This window comes from Ammodytes marinus (genome assembly GCF_949987685.1).
Source record: "Ammodytes marinus genome assembly, chromosome: 5".
In the NCBI taxonomy this organism is placed as follows: domain Eukaryota; kingdom Metazoa; phylum Chordata; class Actinopteri; order Uranoscopiformes; family Ammodytidae; genus Ammodytes; species Ammodytes marinus.
Genome location: NC_137234.1, coordinates 18,075,361 through 18,098,819, shown reverse-complemented (window position 1 = coordinate 18,098,819; position 23,459 = coordinate 18,075,361). Strand labels below are relative to the sequence as shown.

General features: G+C 40.4%; 1 protein-coding gene across 1 annotated transcript in view; it reads right to left on the bottom strand.

Annotated features, from left to right (window-relative positions):
* Positions 1-23,459, bottom strand: part of LOC307251295 (voltage-dependent calcium channel subunit alpha-2/delta-1) — a 66,145-nt gene that overhangs the window by 18,454 nt on the left and 24,232 nt on the right. Inside the window, exons 6-20 of the mRNA XM_080028622.1 lie at positions 22,797-22,929; positions 15,071-15,202; positions 14,022-14,091; positions 13,607-13,657; positions 13,281-13,380; positions 7,894-8,052; positions 7,043-7,147; positions 6,275-6,353; positions 5,573-5,622; positions 5,404-5,493; positions 5,206-5,280; positions 5,028-5,108; positions 4,568-4,642; positions 3,080-3,139; positions 744-800 (exon numbers count right to left, since the gene is read on the bottom strand). Coding sequence (XP_079884748.1) covers positions 744-800; positions 3,080-3,139; positions 4,568-4,642; positions 5,028-5,108; positions 5,206-5,280; positions 5,404-5,493; positions 5,573-5,622; positions 6,275-6,353; positions 7,043-7,147; positions 7,894-8,052; positions 13,281-13,380; positions 13,607-13,657; positions 14,022-14,091; positions 15,071-15,202; positions 22,797-22,929 — 1,317 coding nt within the window. The remainder of the gene's footprint in view (positions 1-743; positions 801-3,079; positions 3,140-4,567; positions 4,643-5,027; positions 5,109-5,205; positions 5,281-5,403; positions 5,494-5,572; positions 5,623-6,274; positions 6,354-7,042; positions 7,148-7,893; positions 8,053-13,280; positions 13,381-13,606; positions 13,658-14,021; positions 14,092-15,070; positions 15,203-22,796; positions 22,930-23,459) is intronic.

Genomic DNA, 23,459 nt, shown 5'->3' with positions numbered 1-23,459 from the left:
CAATACCCGATTGTGTCGTGGGCAAGTGATGGAGAGAGAGAGCGGCGGGTGTGTGAGAGAATAAAGGCTCCTCAAGTGTCAACAACGGCCCCCGGCTATTATTATCTCCCCTGAGCCGAACAGGAGGTGGAATAAGAGATTAACGGCGATATTTTTTTTATCGCCGATAAGAGTCTTGCGTTAATGCAGCACGTTAACGCCGATAACGGCCCACCACTAATTAAGAGACAGAGAAACAGACAGTATGTATGCTGGTCAACTCAGTCACTGGATCTAATTTGATTCTGTCTCATAAACCCATTCAGATTGATTGATTTAGTTTTATTATTTTATCATGTATAAACAATATAACCAACCCAAAATAGGCTTACAAGGCAGCGCAACTAACACAAAAAGACCAGAAACCAAAAATTGTTGCTTGACAAAAAGGGAATAAACCATTTTGGCATTTCAGGCTTTAGCGACAAAATAAGCCAACTTATAAACACTAATAATAAAAACAATATAGTAAGCGCTTTTCTAGTAACCCAACGTCTTAAACAAGAAGTTGGAGACAATCGCCTATCGCTGATCATGATAGCTTTTTAATGAGACATGAAACATCTGGCACCCGAAAAGCTGCATCTGTACATTTGCTTGACTCAATGTGTGTGGCTGTGTGTGTCTGTGTGTGTGTGTGTGTGTGTGTGTGTCTGTGTGTCTGTGTATGTGTCTCTGTCTTTGCATGCATATGCGCACTCTACCTCCACTTTGATGTCATTCTCCAGCTCAGCATCCAGGAAGTCTAGGGTAACAGGTTCCTGGAATTTAGGATTCTGTGGAAAGGATGATGTTTTTAAAGCATGACACAATGGAGGAATACTACACACAAAGAAGCCGGACGGCGGTTGACAGGATCGTTGGGAACAACACAGAGACCTTTACTTTAGGCTTATTGTGAGTCGTTTGAGGTTTATCACGAGATAACTTACTTTCATAACACATCTCAAACCTGTTGAGTTGATAAAGTATAATGTTGTAAAAATGCAGTGAACCATTTTACAATTGTTACTCGGAGAGCGGTTCTCACTATGGCAGTCAGTCTTGGAGACGAATATCCCCTGGCATCTTAGCACTGCCATTGCATTGAATAAGAAATAGTGGACTTTAATTATTTGAGCAACAATGCTCTTTTGTATTCAATTCGGGAACTTTGCCAATCATTTTGCTGAACACATGACTCTAATCAAATTGAGGGTATAAAAAACCGAGGGGTCCCATATGGCAGCTTTTCGACAACATATCTGTGACACCAGATACAGCCCAATCAGATTTGATACAAAGTGACACTGGACCCTATTAATGTCCTCTCTTAAAAACCCTATACGTCTGAGTGGCTTTATGGTGGTATAAAATGGTAGCAGTAATCTAGTGCTTCTCTATAAAACAGCAGTTCATGGAATCTGATACTAGTCTGTCCTCAACAGCGTTTGTTCACTGAGCGACTCAAAATATGGGGTGATGCCGTGAGAGCATATAGTAGAATTGATAGTGTTTTCTGCACACTTTTTCATGTGGACGTAAGCAGCGACTCAGAAAATCAAAACATATGCATTTCCACTTTAAGGGAAGCAAGAGAGCGAGAAATCCAACTCTTTGCTTTTGTCGCAGCAGAGCATACATTGAAAGATAAAGTGTGAGTCAGTACACAGGACAGGGAAGGCAATAAACAAAATACTCAATCAATTAGATGGCATGAGTTGAGATCCTTACATTTGTCGGTAAGTGAAAGGAAATGGAGCAGCAAAGGGAGGTGATTAAGATGAAGTGTCTCAACATGGAAATGAGAAAAGAAAGAATAAAAGATCAAAAGGGTATGACACCGGGTGATAGAGAATGAAAACATCAAACACAATAGAAAAGAACGACAGGAGGGAATGTGAACAGAACGGAAATTGAAGACTGGGAAGTGGGAATAGCAAAGTGGGGAGATCAAATGAGAAATAAGAAACGAGAAAAAGAAAGGCAGCAAGATTAAAAAGAAAGGATGAGGTGAGAATGCTGTGTTTCAACAAGAGAGGCGTTGTTGAGGGCGAAGCTTGGCTGTGAGATCAAAATGATAATGCTACTGCTGCAGGGGAGGTGGAGGATTTGTGTGATACATTATGCAATATGTATCAAAATAATCGAATGCAGAAAGATCCACTGCTGAGTGAGAGATATGTTCATAAAGCCCAAGGTCACCATCAGTATTCATGCAATCGTCCATTTGGCTGATTCAATGAGACAATGAGTGATGGACAGGCAGCCCTCAAAGCCTCATGCACTCACACACACGCACGCAAACACACACACAAGCAAACACACACACACACACACACACACACACACACACACACACACACACACACACACACACACACACACACACACACACACACACAGGGTTGATGGGGGGAAGTAATAATAATAGCAATGCTGTCTTGCTTGAATGGTATATTAAAGTGGGATAATTCTGACCTTGGCCTTTGTGTGCGTCTGTTTTATAACACCATAACAGACTGCAGACAGCTGACATTGTTTTCTAAAAATATTTTAGAGGAAACCTGTCGTTTTTTGGGGAACATTTGTGGAAATTGTTGATTTGACCTATTTTTAGTTTCAAATTCTTTGTATGAACTGAACCATTTGAATAATTTTAATAACTTACTGTTGAATCATTAATTCCCTATTTTTTTTATTTTTTTTTATTTTCACCTTTATTGGATACGGAAGCTAAGATGTAACTTTGATCACTTACATTCTGTCAGTATCCACCCAGTATCCATGTTCATATGAATGCCATGTGAACAATGACAAACATTCTCACACATTTGTGAGCTTTTTCCATGACCAATGTCATCATTACAAGCAACAGAGAAATGTACCATCACTTCAGACATTTAGTTGTAGATGGCATAACACATGCATAATGTATAAGTAAGGATTAACTACAGTCACTGATTTAAAATAATATCTATGGGACTACAACATAGAGCACTATACATTACTATATTCAGGAACTACTTCTGCAATCTACAGTTCTTCTACTTTGTCTCACCTCATGAAAAGTCACAGCATACTTATTAGTGAGCCTGAGTTTCCTGTTATGAATCCTTTTCTAGGAAAATGATGGAAACACGCACAGAGATATATGTTTTTGTGTTTCAAAAATGTCACATTGTCTGTGTCCATCAATGTCCACAAAGGAGGAACAGGGCTTTACATATGTATAAAGTGTCACTCCTAGCTGCAACTCAGTGACCATTTAAAAACATTTCTGAACACACACACACACACACACACACACACACACACACACACACACACACACACACACACACACACACACACACACACACACTCACAGCTTTGAGAAGAGTTAAGTGTTCCAGTATGGGTGATAAGATTGGAATGGGACAAAAACAACAGGGAATATCTCTAAGTGCCTCCAGCAGGGATAAAAAGCAGGACATGAAAATATGAGCATATATATCCTGCATGACTTTTCAATCAACTTTGCAACATAATTGATTTATTGATGTTTACTTTGTATCGACCAGTTTTCACCACTACCTCTGTATGAGTAACGACTATCGTCATGGGAATCACCATGCCAATGAATCCTATCCAACTTAAAATTGTAATAATTGGATCCATAAGTGTTTGTCTTGATGAATGTCAGTGTGTAGAGTTGTGGATTGATGGATGGGAAGTAAGGAATGGATCCACTTTTTCAGATTCAGAGAGGTGCCACTCTGAACATCTTGACCCCACACATAGAGCTCAGTCCTGGGCAGCACATGGCCACTGTACAGCCTGTCAAAGTCTATTTGCCTGAGGCGGAAGGTAGGTTGGAACCACCTGTGGGGTAATGGAACATTTCTGCAGGGCTGCATCTTAATACTTGCCATCGGCAAAAAGTCCTGCTGTCTTTATTTGCAGGTGATGTAACACTACTCTGGGCCTCTGGCCCTTCGAGACAGGCAGCATAACATTGATATGTTAAGCGACATTTAACCACCCAATTTTGAGCCTCGTTGTAAATGTTGTCAAAATAGTTGGCAAATTAAACATTTTAAATGAATTGGCAAAACGTAAGCTAAAATAATAAGAAAGGAAACCCCCTAAAAAATATTTTACTCTTTTTACTTTCCTAAATATGAAAAATAAAAAAAATTTACACTGTATGCAACAGTGCTCTTTTCGTATCCTTCATTCTTAAACATATATGCCAGTTCGCTGGCAAGCCTACTGTACATATCTATTTTATCTCACATGGTAATGAGTGACCTTCTAGCTGACATCTGAAGAATGATGATATGAAGTAATAATCCAACTGAGGAATGAATTCTTCTTATAAAGATTGATGAGATGACGGCACAGGGAAACGTTTGAACAGAGCCGGCACCATCTGCTATCCTGTATATTATTCATTAATTGCAAGTTATTGTGTAACCATGTGGTACAGTCAGAATATATTATAATGCTTCAAGGTATGGACCTGCTGAGCCACATAAACAGTGATGCATAGGGCCAGATGCCATACCTTTGGCTGGAGATTGGGGTGCAGCAGGACATATCCATTGGGATCAATGGCAAAGTAATATCCATTTGGACCAATCTGAAGCAACAGATTAACAAGGGAGAAGCAAATTCAATCATTTGTGTCCAGAAAACCACATGATGCCAGTACATGTACAGTTGAATGGCAAAACAACTGGTAATGACTTTCAAAAAAAGTGTGTAAAAGAAGGGCCTTAGAGGTCCCCAAAGACAAGAGTCTAACATGCAACACAGGGGCTGTAATTAATGAGTGGAACATTCTTTATGTTTCTGATGATTTTATAGAGACGTTAGATCTCTAATGGAATCACATCACTCACTAATTGCACCAGAGGGAAAACTTTGCAAGTTTTCCACGAGTGAGCAACTCTGCACAATTTGGTTTGACAAATGTATTAGTCTGTGTGCATGCATGAGATCACGTATGGGTGTTTCAAACTCACTGGAAAGCGTGGTGTGAGCTTCTTGATGTCGCCCAGAGACACATCGATCCCCATGACACCAAGGATCAACTGGTTCTGGTGCTGAATGGAAACAGGAGAGAAGAGTATGAGGACAAATATATTCATTTGGTCCTACTACTACAGACTCCACTCACAATGATGCATTAATTCAATGCACCTCAACATTCTTGTCGTCTCTTGTCTTTGTTTTATTGAAGACCGGTAGTGTTCCAGTGATGACCAGACCACATTCCTGATTTAGAGTCAAGCAAACACAATACTCAACTCAAGCATCTTAAAAAAAACACAGCTGGGACAACTTTTCTGTGTCATTTAACTTAAAATGAAAGTACAGGATGCACAACAAGTGTCATACCAAAGCATCAAGGTATACATTGGTCCACTGGACTTGTTTGGCCTGCTTGTCTGCCAGAACCATTGGTCTACCCAGAACATCCAGGTACTCCTAAAGTGGACAAGCAACATATTAACCCAGGTTAAGTGCTAGAACAAATGTGAAAAATAATACATCGTACACTACTAACCTGTGTGTTTATTCTGATGGCGCCGATGGAAGGGATCTCATAGAAGTAACCTGCAAATCAGATCAGATGCAATCATTTAATTCAAAAAGTAATGCCACAAACGATCCAAAACTGTGACTTACAATAGGAGGAAATACACTGCAACTGCAGATAACAGCGATCCCAAAAACCATGAGCAAAAGATACAATTTCCAAAACTAAAGTGTAGTCGACTACTACACCAAGACCCTTTGCTTATAGTGCCAGGTGATTTCAGACACAAGAACACAAAGTAAATTGATTTCCAGACTTTTTACTTGTACATGTGTGCTGCTGATGCAAACGTTCTATCCAGTTGCATTTCTCCACTGGGAGATGGGAGTGCATTCAGCAACGTTTGAGCTTCTAATGTGTTGAGCATTTGGCCAAAGACATTTCACCAGGTTAGATGATAAAGGGGCTTAAAGGGAACTCCTCTGTTTCTGAAATCATGTTACATTTCAACTCATTACCTTGCCCCCTTTGAAACATTTATTGGTACTTTGTGTATTTTTGTAATACATCAGATCAGCTGAGAAAGTTGACACAAAGTATGACATGTATTTAAAAAATCACTACCACAATGTACACTGCTGTTGGGTCAAAGATAATCTGATAGGATGCCTGTAACAAACTAACAAAAATGAAACTCAGTACTGATGTGTATGATGATCTGTGCTGTACCTTTGTTGGAACATGCCATCCACTGAACAGGTCCTTTGTCATAGTTGTGCTGTCCCACTGAGAAGGTAAAGATCCTCACCTGGTAGAATAGGATTCAACATAACCTCTTGCAATGTTACAACATGGACTTTATACAGAGCCGGCCCGTGGCATAAGCGAACTAAGCGGTTGCTTATGGCCCCCGACCGCCAGGGGCGTTTTGTGTTTGATATTAACATCATATTATGTAAGTTATCATACAAATAAAGGAATACAATGTTTTAGTCTAGATAATTAATAGTCCAATAATTGAATCAGTTCATCTGGGGGGTAATCCGAGGTTAACTGATCACATCACGTTCACATCCATGCACAAAAAAGGTATACAATAACAATTTGTCTTACATTTTATATATTTTCAGTCTACACATAATTCAGCTCAACTCTATGCGCTGTTTTTACGGTAATGTTGAAATGGTTCACATCCTGCTTATATCCTCAATCTTGTGCATATTTTTGATTTGTGGTTGTGTGAGTGTGTGTGCACGAATGTGTGGGTCGGTCCTATACAATATGCATTAAACTGCCTTTCGCAAACTTTTGGGTAGTAAGGATGCGCACACGGAAGTTGCAACCCAAAGGGAACTCCAAAAAGCTGAGTCTAATACAAATCACAACAGGAGCGCATCCACACAGATAAAAGCAAACTGTTCACTCTGCAGTATCATGCACCCCAGTGTGTGGTTGCGTGCTAGTGTGTGTTTGTTTGTGTTTGTTTCATCAACATACCTTTTTGTCAGCATTGTACTTCTCTAGTATGGCTTTAGCTCTTTCCTCTCCTCCATCAGTGAACAGCATAATGATCTTGTTGCAGTTTGCTCTGGTCACATTAGTCTAGTCAAAGAAAAAGGGGAAGATTTACTAATTAATTAATGGTCCATCCTGGATTTAACCAATGTAAAGATATCTATTCACACTGTTATAGACTTGATGTTTTAGACCTTGTCTAGTGCCATACGCCCAAAAATCCACTCAAGTATCACAACAATTGTATTCTGATGTCAGTATGATAATCCCAATTACCTTTGATGACCTCCTACATTCCTATAATCTGTCACAGACACAATCAAGGTCTGAAGAGAAACAATCTTTTGATTTGGATGAGCCAATGATCTTTCCCCTAATGCCACCCTGATTGTTCAGTCAAAACACTCAAACTGAGGTGTGTTGTGAACATTGCAGCCTTTGGGAACTCTAGAAAAGATTATGTACTTAGTCTTGTTATCATTACTCATCAAATCCTATCTAATCGAGCCACAGAACTAAACCTAAACCTACTGTTTCAGTAGAATTCAGTGGAAGTTTATCACACATTTTACTTTACGCTATCCTGTAAAACAAACCAACTTGATGAAAATGCTTTGCCATTTCAGGGTAGTCATTTATCTGTTACAATCTAATATTCTTTCCATTGTCTGGATGGCTCAGTCGTGGTAACGCATTCAACCAGCAGATGGCAGTGGAACACAATGGTATGCTGCTGAATATATAGTGGTACAAAAGTAAATATTCATCCTTGGTCGAAGCTTCTCCTACTATCATTTAAGCTAAAGTGAGAAGAAATGACTGAAATATCTTACCGCGGATAGCTGCTCAAAGGCAAACTCAAAGCCTTTGGTGTAGTTTGTTATTCCTTTAGCTGTGATGTTCTGCACCGCGTCCTTCAGCACCTTCTTGTTCCTCACGTTAGCTTGAACCAGGTTGTCGAAACAGGCCGTCTTATTCACCCTTGTGTTAAACTGGGAAACAGAAGCAAGTAGACCTACACATTATTCATTTAGGTTCAACTTGTATGCATGTGTAAGAAATGATAACATTTGCAGAATACACACACACACACGCACGCACGCACGCACACACACACACACACACACACACACACACACACACGGGTACTCAAACATACAAACACTCCCACCTGGCCTTGGTTGTTATCAAGCACTGGCAAATTGACACATTCATCAAGCACCACTAATTGCTTCACATCCTCGGAGCTCAACGATTTGGTACCCATGGAAACAAGATTCTGCTAAGAACGAGGTTAGTCAGCAACACCATATTCTTTTAAAGGTGAGACCTTCTCATTTCCACCCCGCAGCACACATATGCACACAAACTCCACTCGACATTAAGGCCTGCCTGTCTTTACTGAGCACTCCAAGTCCATACCGTCATTGTTTTCATTGTTTGAGCGGGCAGGAGGAACATATTCAAAGAGTTGGCACTGACACGTACAAATGACATAATAAGTTATATAATAGAATTGATTATATTTTAGTTGTGTATGAAGGACATGGGGCAGCAGTGTAGTAAACCAGCACATATATCCTGTTGCAGAACTGTTCTAAAACAATACTGCACCTTATTGATCTCATCTAATCAATGTGTCTCAGTGAGATGGCCAATAAGGAGGCTGCAAACACTGATCTACACAGACAAGCAGTAAGGCAAAAAGAGCCCTGACCATATGTGTGGGTGTGGGAGCGCGGTGTGTGTGTTTGTGTGTGTGTTTTCCAATCGGCCTGACAGGCTTGAAGTTCCTTTTTAGATCGACAATAACAAACATACACAGATCCCTTGGACTTAAAGGCAAAATGACAACAGCTGTGGTTTGACATAAAGGCTGGATCAAGGTGACAGAAAATAAGCACACACAAATTGTGTGCACAACAGACACAAAAGCCCCCCCCCCCCCCACACACACACACATACACACTCAAACACAATGGGAATTCACATAATTGCACGTATAGAGCAGACGGGGTTCTTTTATCACACAATCTATTAAAAGGAGAAGTGAGTAAGGTGAGATGGCAATGTGGGAGGGTGAGGAGCAGAAGGTGACATGAGGAGGATGGGGTGAGCATGTGAATACATGCTATAAAAGGTCTATCTCTTTTGGAAAATGACGTTCTGACATAGTGCATGTGACATAAACACACATTCTGATAATAAAGATACTATTAAAACATGAACCATTGTGCTATTACTTAAACACAAATTTGAATACAATATACTACAAATTCCACTGTTCCCTTAAGCAACAGCTCTCGTGCCAAATGTGTGTGTGTGTGTGTCTGTGTGTGTGTGTGTGTTAGTGTGTGTGTGATGGTCCATGCCTTGAGAATGGATTAGCAATGACACAAGAGAGAAGGCTAATCTTTAAACCCTAATCCCGCTGGACTCTCCACTACTGCGATTTGGTACTTTGGCTTGCCCACTGGACTGACGCTGGTTAACAGCACAAACACCATGGAACACATGCTGAACAGCCTGGATTAAGGTGACAGAAGCTCAGTGACGTGGGAGGGCAAGAGACAAAAAAGCGAGAACACAAGTCAGAAAAAAAGCATTGCGGATAAGGACAGAGGAGGAAAGAATTAGCAGAAAGGAACAGCCATCAGCTTTCTTCTGACCTATTGCAGCCGTGGAGGAAGTGTATGAGCATCTTCCATGACCAAATGCCAACTGAGTCCCTAGGCTACTGTTAATGAGGAGGGATTCATGGGTAATATCAGAGATTAATGATTTAACGTCAGGTTACAACACCCTCGGGGAATCACACAGGGCGCTTTATGTGTGTGTGTGTGTGTGTGTGTGTGCGTGCTTATTAGTAAGTGAATCATTGACATAAACCTATATACAGTACATAGATAGGGGGTGACAGAGAGAGTTTTGGAAGGCAATTAAGGAATGATTCTGGTTTATTCTAACTTATTATTGTAAAGTTTTTGTAGTTCACAAAATCCTTCCAATTGGCAATAATAACATTGAGTTCACCGTGTGACATTGCTGAGTTCTAAACACATGGCAACATGTTTAAAAAAAAACACTAAAAGGCAACATGTGATCATTCAGTTCATCAATCAAACACCAGGTTAAACAATACGTATTTGGGTAAGAAAGGAAAATTGAACGTTACGATCATGGGCCAAACTGTGTGTAGTATACACCTATCACACTTTACAGGCCTCTGTGGATCAACTTCTTGATCTGACCGCTTGTTATTGCCATAGTTTTGCCAACACTTGTGTCTTTTTGTCCTGTATTGTTTTATTGGCGCGGAAGCTTCTCTGCCTTGTAAACACTAGATAATGTTATGTGTACACCTTCTCTCTCTCTCTCTCTCTCTCTCTCTGTCTGTCTCTCTCACACACAAACACACACACACACACACACACACACACACACACACACACACACACACACACACACACACACACACACACACACACATACACACACACACACACACACACACACATACACACACACACACACTGTTATTTCTAACTTTATATCCTCCATATCCAGCGTGGAATACTTTTATATTTCACACAGTTCTGTTTTGATGATGAACCTTTTGGCTCTATTCCATAACACAGAATAAAATAATGAGGCACAATCAGTGTATCTCTATCAACCGTTGCGCTTGCTTGCCATATTTGATGCTAGCCGATGCATACATACAACAATCTGTATCAGTGTGTTGCATATAGCTTCAGCATAATATTTGCATGACCTGATGATATGATAATAACAAGCTCTTCATTAAAAAAATAGACTCATGGTGGTGGGAAGCCCTTTCCCTCATACACATCATAAGAACAACTGATTCCAGACTCAGTGGGTCCATTAAAATGTCCAGCGATGATAACAAACTGGCAGCAAAATAGTCACAGCAGTTAACCTTATTAAGCTTCATAATCACTGCTCCCCCTGGTGAATAGATCAAGCACTGCAACTGGTTGCCACACACGGTGCTTAGGGGCCTTATAAAGCGGCACTTTATTCATCACAGGGGGATCATATGATATAGCCAAGCGAAGGACCTAGGACCCAGCGGGCATTAGACATGGGTCAGCCTCTCAAAAGTTAAATTTAAATCAAATAACAACACAATTCTAATAAAACAATTTTAGCTCCTAAACACTTCCATGGCTGCCTTGCATCTTGCTCTAACCACTAATGAAATATACCCACAGCACCGTCGTTTGAGAAGACACTCGGAAAATAAATCAACTTTTTTAACTAATCTTTGTCCCATCTCACTTTCTTAGATGCGCGTACACACCAAGGCCAACAGATACCGATAATTGCACATCTTGGAGGAATAACAAGCCTCCTGTGAAACACCATGCATTGTGTCGAAGACAAAGGGGTCCCTGGAGAGAAGGAACAGTGTCTGAATATGTGTAGGGAAAACACAGATATAGCTCCAATCTCCACGAAGAATCATCTCAGTAAACACCTCCACAGGCACCCACCTATGTGTCACCTGATCTAGCTCGTTTTCCGTGTGAAATCACAAGCTTGGAAGGCCTGGAATAGATGCTTAGAGAAGGAAAAGGTGCCGGTACAAAGCAACATAATTGGTTTGTGGGTGAGAAAAGTAACCATGGGGTAGTTAAATGAGGAAAGGTGTGTTAATGTATATGGAAGAGGAAAGGTACACATTGTACATAGAGATCATGGATTGACACAAAGAGATGACTTGAGGTACATGGTGAAATGCTGGGATAAATGGCATGACCCAATGATGAAAGGAAAGACTGATGGATGGTGATATCAAGAGGATGATGAATGAGTGTTTCATGGGGTTCACTCTGGTCATATGTGGAACTTTACTTTCTATAGGGGCAGTGGGAACGTACACACACACACACACACACACACACACACACACACACACACACACACACACACACACACACACACACACACACACACACACACACACACACACACTGTGAGGAGGTGGGGTGGGGGCATGCAGTGCAGAGTTTTAATCCTGTACACCAAATAGAGCAGTGGGTATTTCATTAAAGGTCTGTTTCAGGGTGGCCAGACCTGAGAGAAATCCATATTTCATTACATGTCATCCATCTCTCTGTCTGTGTCTGTGTGTGTGTGTGTGTGTGTGTGTGTGTGTGTGTGTGTGTGTGTGTGTGTAGCTGCCAGCAGAAACAGTTGCGTAATTTTAGTTTATTAGAATATTTTAAGTTTCATAAAACAAACCACATGTAATTATATTATATATTTATCTGCATTTCTTTTATTTTGAAATATGTTTACAAGCTGACCTGTTAGTATAGCTGGGGTTCATTTGTTGATTGATGTATCGCCAGCATCAGAGCATGCAGCCGTCCATGCATGCAGCGCATGCCAAGCCAACTGCCGCTCTTTGATTTTATTGGTAGCGTCTTTACTTCACTTAGTTCGACGAGAGACACACAGGAGAGAAGTTGCCTCCGTGATACCTGAATCACTCCCCGGAGTTATCCCGGCCAATGAGGTATAGTTATTTTAATGTGTAATTGTCAACGTAAATTATATAGTTTTGAGAGTTAATTAATAGTCAATCTAACTTTGTTTTGTTTATTTATTCATGTGCTATTCTCTGTGAGAATATTATTATTTCTGTAACGTGATTTCTATGCTTTTATTTAGTTCTCACGGCATGTTTGGCATGTCTGATGACATCGAAAGAGCTAATAAATTCCCTAAACAAGAAAGCCTTGTGTCCGTGTCCGTTAACTGGAGGGAGCTACAGTGTGTGTGTGTGTGTGTGTGTGTGTGTGTTTGGGCACAAGTTGTGTATGACTGGGCATGTGCACAATGTCTTCATGTGTGTATCTGAATTCAAGCGCTATAATAAAAGTGTATAAATGGAATTGTAAATACATAATTCTTACACACACTCCCCCCCCCCCACACACACACTCCTCCAACCCACCGCCTCACACAAACACACACACACACACACACACACACACACACACACACACACACACACACACTCCTCCAACCCACCGCCTCACACAAACACACACACACACACACACACACACACACACACACACACACACACACACACACACACACACACACACACTCCTCCACCCCACCGCCTCGCACAAACAGACCACCCAGAGTTCAGCAAGTGGAAAGATTTAATAATACTCACATAAACTACATTGACGTAGTCGTCATCAGACAGAGTTTCCAGCATTTCACAGACGGAGGTCCGGATAAGTTTGAGAGTCAAGCCAGACACACTCCCGCTTCTGTAACAACAGCAACAATAGAAAAAAAAATACCTTACAGCTTCTCACTAAAATCTGTGATATCAGTTATTGTCCTGTGAGAATTGACTTGATGTAATCAGAAAGGCTTCTGCCTCTGGAAATGCTTTGCATTATTTGGAAAATCTAGGAAGGCATGCGTTATAATCAGGGGAAATCATTACTGATGTGGGGAGGTTATGGATCATGAGGTTATAAAGTAACTCACGCATCAACAAGGATTAGCATATCTTTGGGCGAGGCAGCTCCTTGAATGTACCTACAGATGGACCAGAAAGAATGAAAGACTCAGCACAGCAGTGAACAGCAATTAACAATGTGTTGAATACTAAGGATTTACATAATAATTTACTTTAAACACAATGTTAATTATACACTCACAGAGTCATATTTGTGTGTCATATACAGACATCAGACAACACACACGTAATTCAAAGTACACTTCCTAAAATCCCTTCAGAGCTTTAAAACTTATTTTACAATTATTATTTTCTGGAATCATACAATTAAAAGGTACTTCAACAAGGTCTCATACACACACCTAAGAAATTTCTGATTTCTGAATTTGTTAATAGAATAGATGTTATGTTTCATCTACCATTGTTCTTCAAGGATATTCTTACCATGGCCTCCTGCGGACGTCATACAGGTCGATTTTACTGGGTGTCTTTCTAGCATCCATCCATGGAGAGGCTTAAAGAGGAGATTAGATATGTATTGATTATAATCCTTCCATAATGAAATGGGATAAAACATTAATTCACATTTTGGATTTTTTTCCTTACACCTCAGACTGTCAGAGAGAGGTGTTGCTCTACAAATATCTGGCAATATTCAGTGTACACAGTCTTGTCGCTGTTAGTCATGTTCTCTACATAAGAAAGTACATATTTTGGGAGGATACAAACAAAAAACATTTGTACCATAATAACACTTGGATTATTGGATATAATACGTATTACAGTGTCTGTACAGCCTTTTTAAAGCTATACCTCTAATTAGCGTAGAGGTAAAAAGCAGGCAGGTAAGATACAGAATCCATCTGAGATGCAAAACACGGAGACCTGGATTCACTTGCTTTGGCCATAATCAGCTGCTTTTTTATCTGTTTGCTATCAGTGAGGGCCACCATGAAACCTTGCCAGAATGGGAGTGTGTGACTGCCTACCCTGCATGCTAAGAGGTAAAAAAAAGGAACAAAGAGGAAAAACTTTGGGCTAATGAAATTTCATGAATATTAGACATACACTTTTCCCATAAAGCTTTAGAGAGTCTATGATGACAGGGAATCTCATGAATAGAAATAGCTTGGCAGAGAAAACACTCACGGCAGAGAGCAGCACTAGACAAATGTAGTTCAAATAGCATAGCCCTATTCAGGGCAGCACATATACAATCACTGCAAGTTTAGCAGTGGAGATTATTTATTGAGCCTATTTGCCCAATGGGGGGTTTGAGCACGGCAAACACATGAATATACTCCCTGGCTGTTTGGAGGTAAGAATAAAAGCCACATGCCGTATCTTAGGTCAACAAAATAATAATTGGCTGATGAATGTAACCGCTGATTGGATAAGGAAGGAAAGGCACACAGCATTAGTGTGATATAGACAGCAACACAAGCAATTTAGGGGGATAAATAATCTACCGGTGCTTTGTATTCTTTTTTTACCTGGGTAGTAGCGAGCCAGGCCTGTAGCACTACCAAACATCTGCCAGAGAAGTGTTGGGTCATCCTCTCTGTTCTTCCTGAAAACGTCCATCAATGCCTCCGTCCAATTCAGCTCATTCAGCACAATGGTGGCTAAAAGTCCACACACACATCCAAACGTTCACAAACACATACGTACATGTCAAAAAAAAGAAAAAAACATATACCAGAGAGTCATACATACAGTGTCTTTGTCAAACTGTCAGTCATTTAATATATTTATTATATATTTTATATCATTGTAATCAGATATTGATTCTCCATAACTCTGTGTGCATGTCTTGTGTGTGTTTTGCAATGATGATCAGAGGACAAAGCTGTGCAGGTAAAGCAAGCCCTTAGACTGGCAAAGAGTCCCAGATTAACACATTCATTAAGATTCACACACACAGGCGCACTCAGTGTCAGCCTACTCACTCAGCGGGACAAATGACCAAACATTAAGCCAGAACACGAAACCACTGCTGTGTGTTAGTAGTACCAAGGAATGCTATAAACCAGAAAAACAATTAAAATGACCAACAAATGGTCAAATCCCAAATCAGTTACAAGTAGCATTGTGTTCAGGCTTTTCGGATAGTTGTGTAGTTTATATTTCAGTTTCAATAGCCGGTTTTATACCAGCTCTTTGGTTTAGTTATTGTTCACACACAGACCCACTTGGCTGATAAGCACGCTTTGTCTTGATTTATTGTTTTACCCATTGTCTCATATTGATGACTTTCATATTCTGTCTACTGATTAGGATGGGCGGCCCATACCATTTTAAACTGCCCATTGACAGGGGGCTATTAATTAATGTTGCTGTGGCACATTGTGAAGGGTGGCGTGCATGTGGATCTTGTGGCAGCCAGCTAGTCAATTAAATTCAATAGAAAGCCTAGTTATATAAGTGAGAGAGCTTTAATTTTTATTTTTTAGTAGCAACTTCAAAGGAAAAAGCTCTTATCTGAACTGTCATGCATCTAGTTAATTATCCAGTTCTTTATTTATTTATTTATTTATTTATTTATTTATTTATTTATATGACGTGTGCAGTCCCCAGGGCATAACATAGTTTTGAGGTGTGTGTCTGTGTGTGTGTCTGTGTGTTTGTTTGTATGTGTGCATGCATGTGATTGATAGTGTGTGTTGTGGGAGGCAACAGGCATTATGGATGTAATGACACAGCACCCAGACAGCTCAGAGCCACATAACACTCACTGTGATGGATGGAGACACAAAACATGCTGCCCAAACTCTATCTTTGCTCTCTCTGTCTCTCCAATGCTCTTCCTTTTTCCCTTATTTCCTCCCTTGTTTTTCACTTTCTTTATACTAATGTGAATCCGTATAAATACTTTTATGTCACTCTGTTAGGGCTGTCAAACGATTTAAATTTGTAATCAGATTAATCACAGGATTCTGTGGATTAATCACAATTAATCACGATTAATTTTACCATTCAAATATGCCCGAAAAATTTGAATTTTCTCTGTATATTGTTGTATGAGCGGAAAGATAAATTATGGTTTTAATACTGAAAATAAATGTAAACCAAACCATAATTCAATTGGTCTGTCTCTTTACAATGTCTTTGGGCAAATAGAGGATAGGCTATAGAATGCCATTTTTTTGGTGAACCTAGTAGGGGAGAACGGGGTAAGTAGGCACACTTTTTACTCTAGTGAGAAATGCTTATCACCTAAACATCTTTCAATAGTCATTCCTACATTAAATTGAAGCTTAAGGTGTTGGCTTGAAATGTGAACCCCTCACTGTTTCTATCTTATTGTAATAAAGAAGAAATTAATCATCAAAGACACCCTTACACATTGTGACAACCAACCCCATCAAGGGGTCGGTTGTCAAACACTATGGGGTTGTTTGTCACAATGTTATCTTAATGGGAATAATCTTAAAAAGAAGGCAAGAAAGTAGAACTAAATTTGAAAGTTTAATTGCATTGTCAAGTTGACAAATAGGCCTACATAACTTACTGTAGCCTTGGCAGCTGGTCTAGTTTGGGATGCACTGGGTTGTTTTGATTTTGTTGCCCTTTTTTTCTTTTGCATGCTAGCTGCCTTTTCTTGCTCTATTCTTTCCTTCTCTGGGGTGTCAGTGAGGATACAGCTTGACAATTTATTTCGTTATTGGGTTCCTTTTCTGGCTGCAGCCTTGAGATAACATGTGACAACCAACCCCCCAAAAAATGTGACGACCAACCCCAACTTGAATTTCTTGCTAGCATCAAGGCCAACAACCATCTGACAACTAATTAGCTTGCTAACCACAATCTAAACTATAGTTTACCCTTCACACTTTGTATGGGTAACAAGTGTATTGTTATAAACCCATTGTGTAAAAGCCTAGAAGAAAAATACTGAGGTGCTAAATATTTTCAATTTGACATGAAAAACACAAACAGTCGTCCTACCTCAAATTCAGCAGTCTAACTCCAAGGAAGACTATGTAGGTGACCTCTGATCCCAATTCTGGATATTTACATACCAAAATTTCACAGACAGCGCCTTCTGGTTCCGAGATATAACGATTGTGACAACCAACCCGTGTGAAAAATTACCCCGTTCTCCCCTATAGGTTGTGTATTCTTAAATACAACTTGATTACAGTCTGCGGTGTGTGTGTGTGTGTGTATGTGCGTGCGTGCGTGCGTTTGTAGACGCGACCACGTCCTAGGGGACTGTTCATGTGTACCAGGAAGCCGACGTTATGTTGATGTCTGATCACACACACCTCTGAAAACTGCAGACGTTTGTGTCCTAGCGGGCTCTGAACAGAGTGGACAATGTTTCTCCTCCTGTTGCTCCCAACAACAACTGCCAGCCGCGGCAGTTGATTTTATATACTATCTATGCCCCCGACACAGACGTGACCGTTAGCAGTTTAAAACTTTAAAACACGGCACGGGCTAACATGCTGCTAAGTTTGGCTGCGCGCAGCTACTGATCCTGGGTCAGCCACAACGTTAGATGACTGTAGTACAGAGCCGGTGGGATGTACGTGGCGGATCATTCTGCACATGCGTTAAAAAATTAATGCCGTTAATTCCAGAAATGAATCATCCTGCGTTAACGCGTTAATTTTGACCTACACTCTGTACATCTATATATATGTGTGTGTGTGTGTGTGTGTGTGTGTGTGTGTGTGTGTGTGTGTGTGTGTGTGTGTGTGTGAGATAGATCGGTATCCAGTATTGAGTGTGACGCCGCTCATTGATGTGCAAAGCAAACACTGTTCATTTGCATGCACGCCTCTAGAGGGAAGAGTTAATGAAGCCACGGTTGCCAGGAGTGCATGTTTTTTTATTATTGAAAAAGAGAGAGAGAGAGGGCCTGGAGAGTGTTTGCACAGTAATGTATTCCCCTCATTAAGAATAGGATTTTTAAAGAAGGAGGGAGAGAAAAATAACACCACAGCCCCCGTCAGATAATGAGAAAATGACACCCTGTGTGTGTGTGATGTTTCAGTGAAGCTTGATGAAGAGAGACAGGTAGGTGGATGGATATTTAAACTCAAGCCCCACTGTAGGTATTAGATAGCCATATAGCCAGACAGGTAGCTACATGCAGGAGACATCACATGAATACATACAAACTAAGTTCACGATATAAACAAGCAAACCAAAAACATGTAACCCAGTAGTGAATTAATTCATATTTATCTTTTGAATGTCTCCACTGGTTTTGAGGACTCCTGAGTAGGTCATAATATTTAATAACAAGCTAAACTCCACTGCCTGCTTCATAAGGGATACAGTATCCTACAGTTGCCCATATTGCCACTGACACTAATGAATTCCCTGGCTGCACTCGGTGTGGCTTTGATGCCACACTGAATCTACAGCAGACGAGGACTTCATCTCAGCTGGATAGCAGGGTTGCAATACAATCCATTGACAAAAATACAAAATAGAACATTTGCTCCTTTTTTTTAAAGATTTAATTATTTGTCACTGCTTTAAATAAATATAGGTTGTCCATCCAACAAACACTCAAAACAAACACAGTGTACTTTTTGTCAAAAGAAGAATGAATGTCTCTACCAACAAAAACTCCAAATGCCTTGTTTAATGAGGCTCAGTCCAAACATATTGCAATCTGCCTTAGATAACTCTTCACAAGATCACAATGACTTTGGTATATGACATGATGTTCTTTTCATTTGTGCATACCAAGCCCCGACCTCAGCGATTTTTACCGGCATCCAATAAGGAAGTGACCTACAACTGTAGTAACCAGAAAGTGCCACTGGGGGTGGCGCCAAGACGAGCAGTTTTTCTTTGACTCACTTGTTAGACAGGCCGTTTTCAAAGTCTTATTAAACCTATTTACAGCCTGGGCCACAAAACCATTTTAGTCTGTATGTTTAGGTCATATCTCCATGACAACACTGAGGGGGGTGAGTTTTTTTGGCCCACGCTAGTTTTTATTCTTTTGGAGGTTAAAATGTATTGGCGCGATCTCTTGAGTGACAGCTCTCCGCCCGTTGTCCCTCACTTTGCCTCGGAGGTATACGTCAGCTATCTCCCTCCCCCCCACGTGACGTCGACTCCCCTTTTCGGCAAGAGGAGTGAGGCGGAGTAAAAATCTCACAAGATGGCGAAGCGCACAAACCAGGATTATTGGATGCCGTGTGAATAACTGAGGTCAGCCCGGATGCTACATCCATATTATTTACTATCTGTGGTGCATACACCAAATTGCAAGCTGCTTGTGATAATGTTTAACAACATTAAAAGACTAGACATATATGTCATTATACATTCAAACGTCATATTGTTCTATATTTATTTATTTGTTGCCGTCTCTCTGACTGTTGCTATCTTTATTTTGTGGCTGTTTTGTTCTGCTCTTCTTTAACTGAGGATGAGGAATATTATATAACATCTTCAAAATGATTCATTTAACTGTGTCCAGTCCTGGGGCTTTAAATATATTGCTTATATACATTCCCAGCTTCTGTATCCAAAAGCAACATCAATATATTCAACGAATTTATTTTTTGTTCAGTCAAACCGTAAATATCTCCTTCTATCTCCTACATTCTGTCCTTTACATGACCAACATGTATGTGGCATTTGTGATCTCTCTGTCATAACGTCTGTTTTCCTATCCTGCACTCGTCTCAATCATGTGATGTGCTGCTGGCGATAGACGAGGATTTCATAAACCTTGTCTCCCACTTTACCCAGAAATCCAATCTTCTCCAGCTGAGCAAAGGCTATTCCTGGAACATTTATAGGGTCAAGATCAAATCGGAGACTTGAAACCTCAATACCGTAGGAATTCTCTCTCTCTCTTTCTTTTCTACAGTATATATGAAAAATACATGCTCCTGCATGCATGTTCAATACATATCTGACACAGTAGTTGATGGGTGCCTACTCAAGGAAGGACCAATTGTTCTCTCTGTTCATGCTAATTCCCTTGACCCTTTTCATTAGCACTGCATGTCCTAATTGATCCCTTCCAAAACTGTAGCCTATAACCAATTTTAACTGAAAAACTGTATCTATCCTAACACGCATTCACACGCGTATCATTTCTTTCATCTCACAGAGATCAGACTTCAGGGCTAGATATGTCCCAGCAGCTCAGTGTGTATACTGTAGGCATACTCATTACAGGTATAGCCGCCTGTCCAACGAAATAAAGGCCACGATTCATACTGAAGTCTTCTTAAGGTTTATTTCTCGCTGCTGCTTAGCAGACACCGTGAAAACTATAAATACAACTAAGGCCTATACACGTGAGTACGGCAATCTTAACTCTTCAAAACATACAGTACAAGTGCACACCGAATATCTCACAAATATCGAAACATGAAATTACGATCAACATAAAATGACAGTGTGCGCCTCTCGAACCGTGCAGATTAGAATAAGTAAAGTTTGTGGCTGTGCATTCCTTCTCTGTAGCCATGATGAGTCTCTCTGCAGCCAGGCTTAGCTTACATCCCATAACGCAAAAACTTTACCAAACCGGTCATGTGACCCCTCACATCTTGAATTGGCTTTATTAACACAATTTACACAAAACAGTCCGAATTTAATTTTAATTTAAGTTATCCTTTTACTTAAAATATTCATAATGAAATATCAACAAAAAATGTCTCTCAGACAGTTACAACAGGCTACCTATGAACAGAATCCTAAAAAAGAAAAGGAGTGTGAGGACTGACTCATGGCAGCCGACCCAGATAATGGACAATGAGACGTGTCTAGGGGAATAATAATGATGAAGTCGCAGCGAGTTCAAAAGCCTGTTAATAAACCATTTGCATATTTGCTGATTTCAGATCCAGACAAACAGTGTGTGCGTGCCCATACCATCCCTCATTTCTACCCCATGTCTGGGGTCAGTGGAAAAGGTGAAGTGTGTAACCTTGGGGGCCAGACGGTTCCCTCAGCAGGCTATTGGCCATGCTGAGGCAAGTCACTCCATTCTGCTGTCCATTAAAGTCACTGCTGACGCACAACATCCCACTGCACTGCCAATTACTGCTGATCTAAATACATACACACCCAGATACCCAGTCTCACACAGCCACCACAGATACAAGCACACAAGCACTAGCCAAGCAGAGATGGTGGTGAAGAGTTGTTGTTAGAGGAAATCGTGTTCAAACTCATCATGAACCACACAAGCCCTGTTGAAGTATCTTTGAGCAAGGCACTGGACACTTTATTGCTCACTATGTGTAACCCCCACTATGATGATGAGAGCATCAGCCGAGTGCTTAAAATGTAAAAATAAAAAATGGAAAGAAAGCCGATATAATACATAATTCAGACCACATTTAAGATATTCAACAGACCATCCTTAAGTCGTTGACATTCAGCTCGAGCTGCGCTAACGTCAGAGGGACTCAAGAGAATCAAGTTATCTGAACCACTCAAAGGTAAATGTCAGCACATTCTTTAGGAAATGATCAGAAATGTACCTTGCTAACAAACAAGGCAAACCTAGTATTATTTTTTTTTAACATTGGGCGTGAACTACAATGCCGCACAGTTTGAATGCAGCTGACAACATGAAGCATTCACAGGGCCATGTATAACAGATACTGGCCCAGGTTATGGCTTGTAACAGTACAGTGAGATGATCCTTACTTGCTTGTAAACATGCTAATGGAACAAGCACATTATATTGCTGTTTCATAATCACAACCAGACATGAAATGCAAGGCGGATTGTTTAGCCACATGTCTGATTTAACAGTATAAAGTATCATCCCTTTGTATGTATGCTTGTGCTTCAAAGCCATTACGGTAACTAAAGCCTCAGAACACATGAGAAAGTTGAATCGTACTCATTATTGAAACCTTTTGTCTCTCTTTGTTTATTTATGGCACGTCCCTAGACACACTGCTTAGCCTAATGACAGAGCAGGGGATCATATTATGCTTTATCCCTTTCTTTTAAATCATCCTTTAGCCAAGGGCAAATTTGGTAGAGGTAAGATCAGTAAACAACATATGTTATAATATGTAATATGTGTGTCAGTTGTATCCATGGTTACCAATCAGGTTCACACAAGGGTTTGGTGTGTGTGTGTGTGTGTGTGTGTGTGTGTGTGTGTGTGTATGTGTGTGTGTGTGTGTGTGTGTGTGTGTGTGTGTGTGTGTGTGTGTGTGTGTGTGTGTGTGTGTGTGTGTGTGTGTGTGTGTGTGTGTGTGAACTCACAGCCATCATAGATGTCAGTGGGGATGTGGACAGCCGTGTGGTTGTGGTCGGTCAAACGTTTAAATGACGGGTCCTCTTTAAAGTCTGGCCGAATCCTGTATTTCCTTCTTCCCTCTGTTTCATTTACGTCCAGCTAAGGAATAAAAAAATAAACAATCTGGTTGCAGAAAGTAATGCTGACGGATGTTGAAAATATATTTTAGAGACCGCTTTATTCTATTTGCTGAAGCATCATTGTACACAATGTAAAAAGCAGTGTGTGGATGTATTTAGAAGTACAAAACCTTAAAGACTAATACATCCTCATCAACTCCTGTCTTGTGTAATAAATGTCATTGCTCCACTTTTCACAGCATCTTCCCAGCTCATTTAAGAAAATATAGTATATCAACTGTATGCTTAATGATGTAATGCTCTGTCTCCTTCTTATCATTTTCACTTGGGAGGAGTAGCAGGAAACAACAAAAATTGTCTTTACCCCTTGTGGAGATCTATATCTCCTGCCATGCATTCACCAATTTACATCAATGAGAGCGGCACAGACAGGGAGATATATGAAGAAAAGAGCATGGTGAGATATAGAGGAAAGAATGCAGAGTGGAGAAGGACTGAAGTGGAGAGAGAGAGAGAGAGAGAGAGCAAGCATGAAGGGGGAGGGAGAGA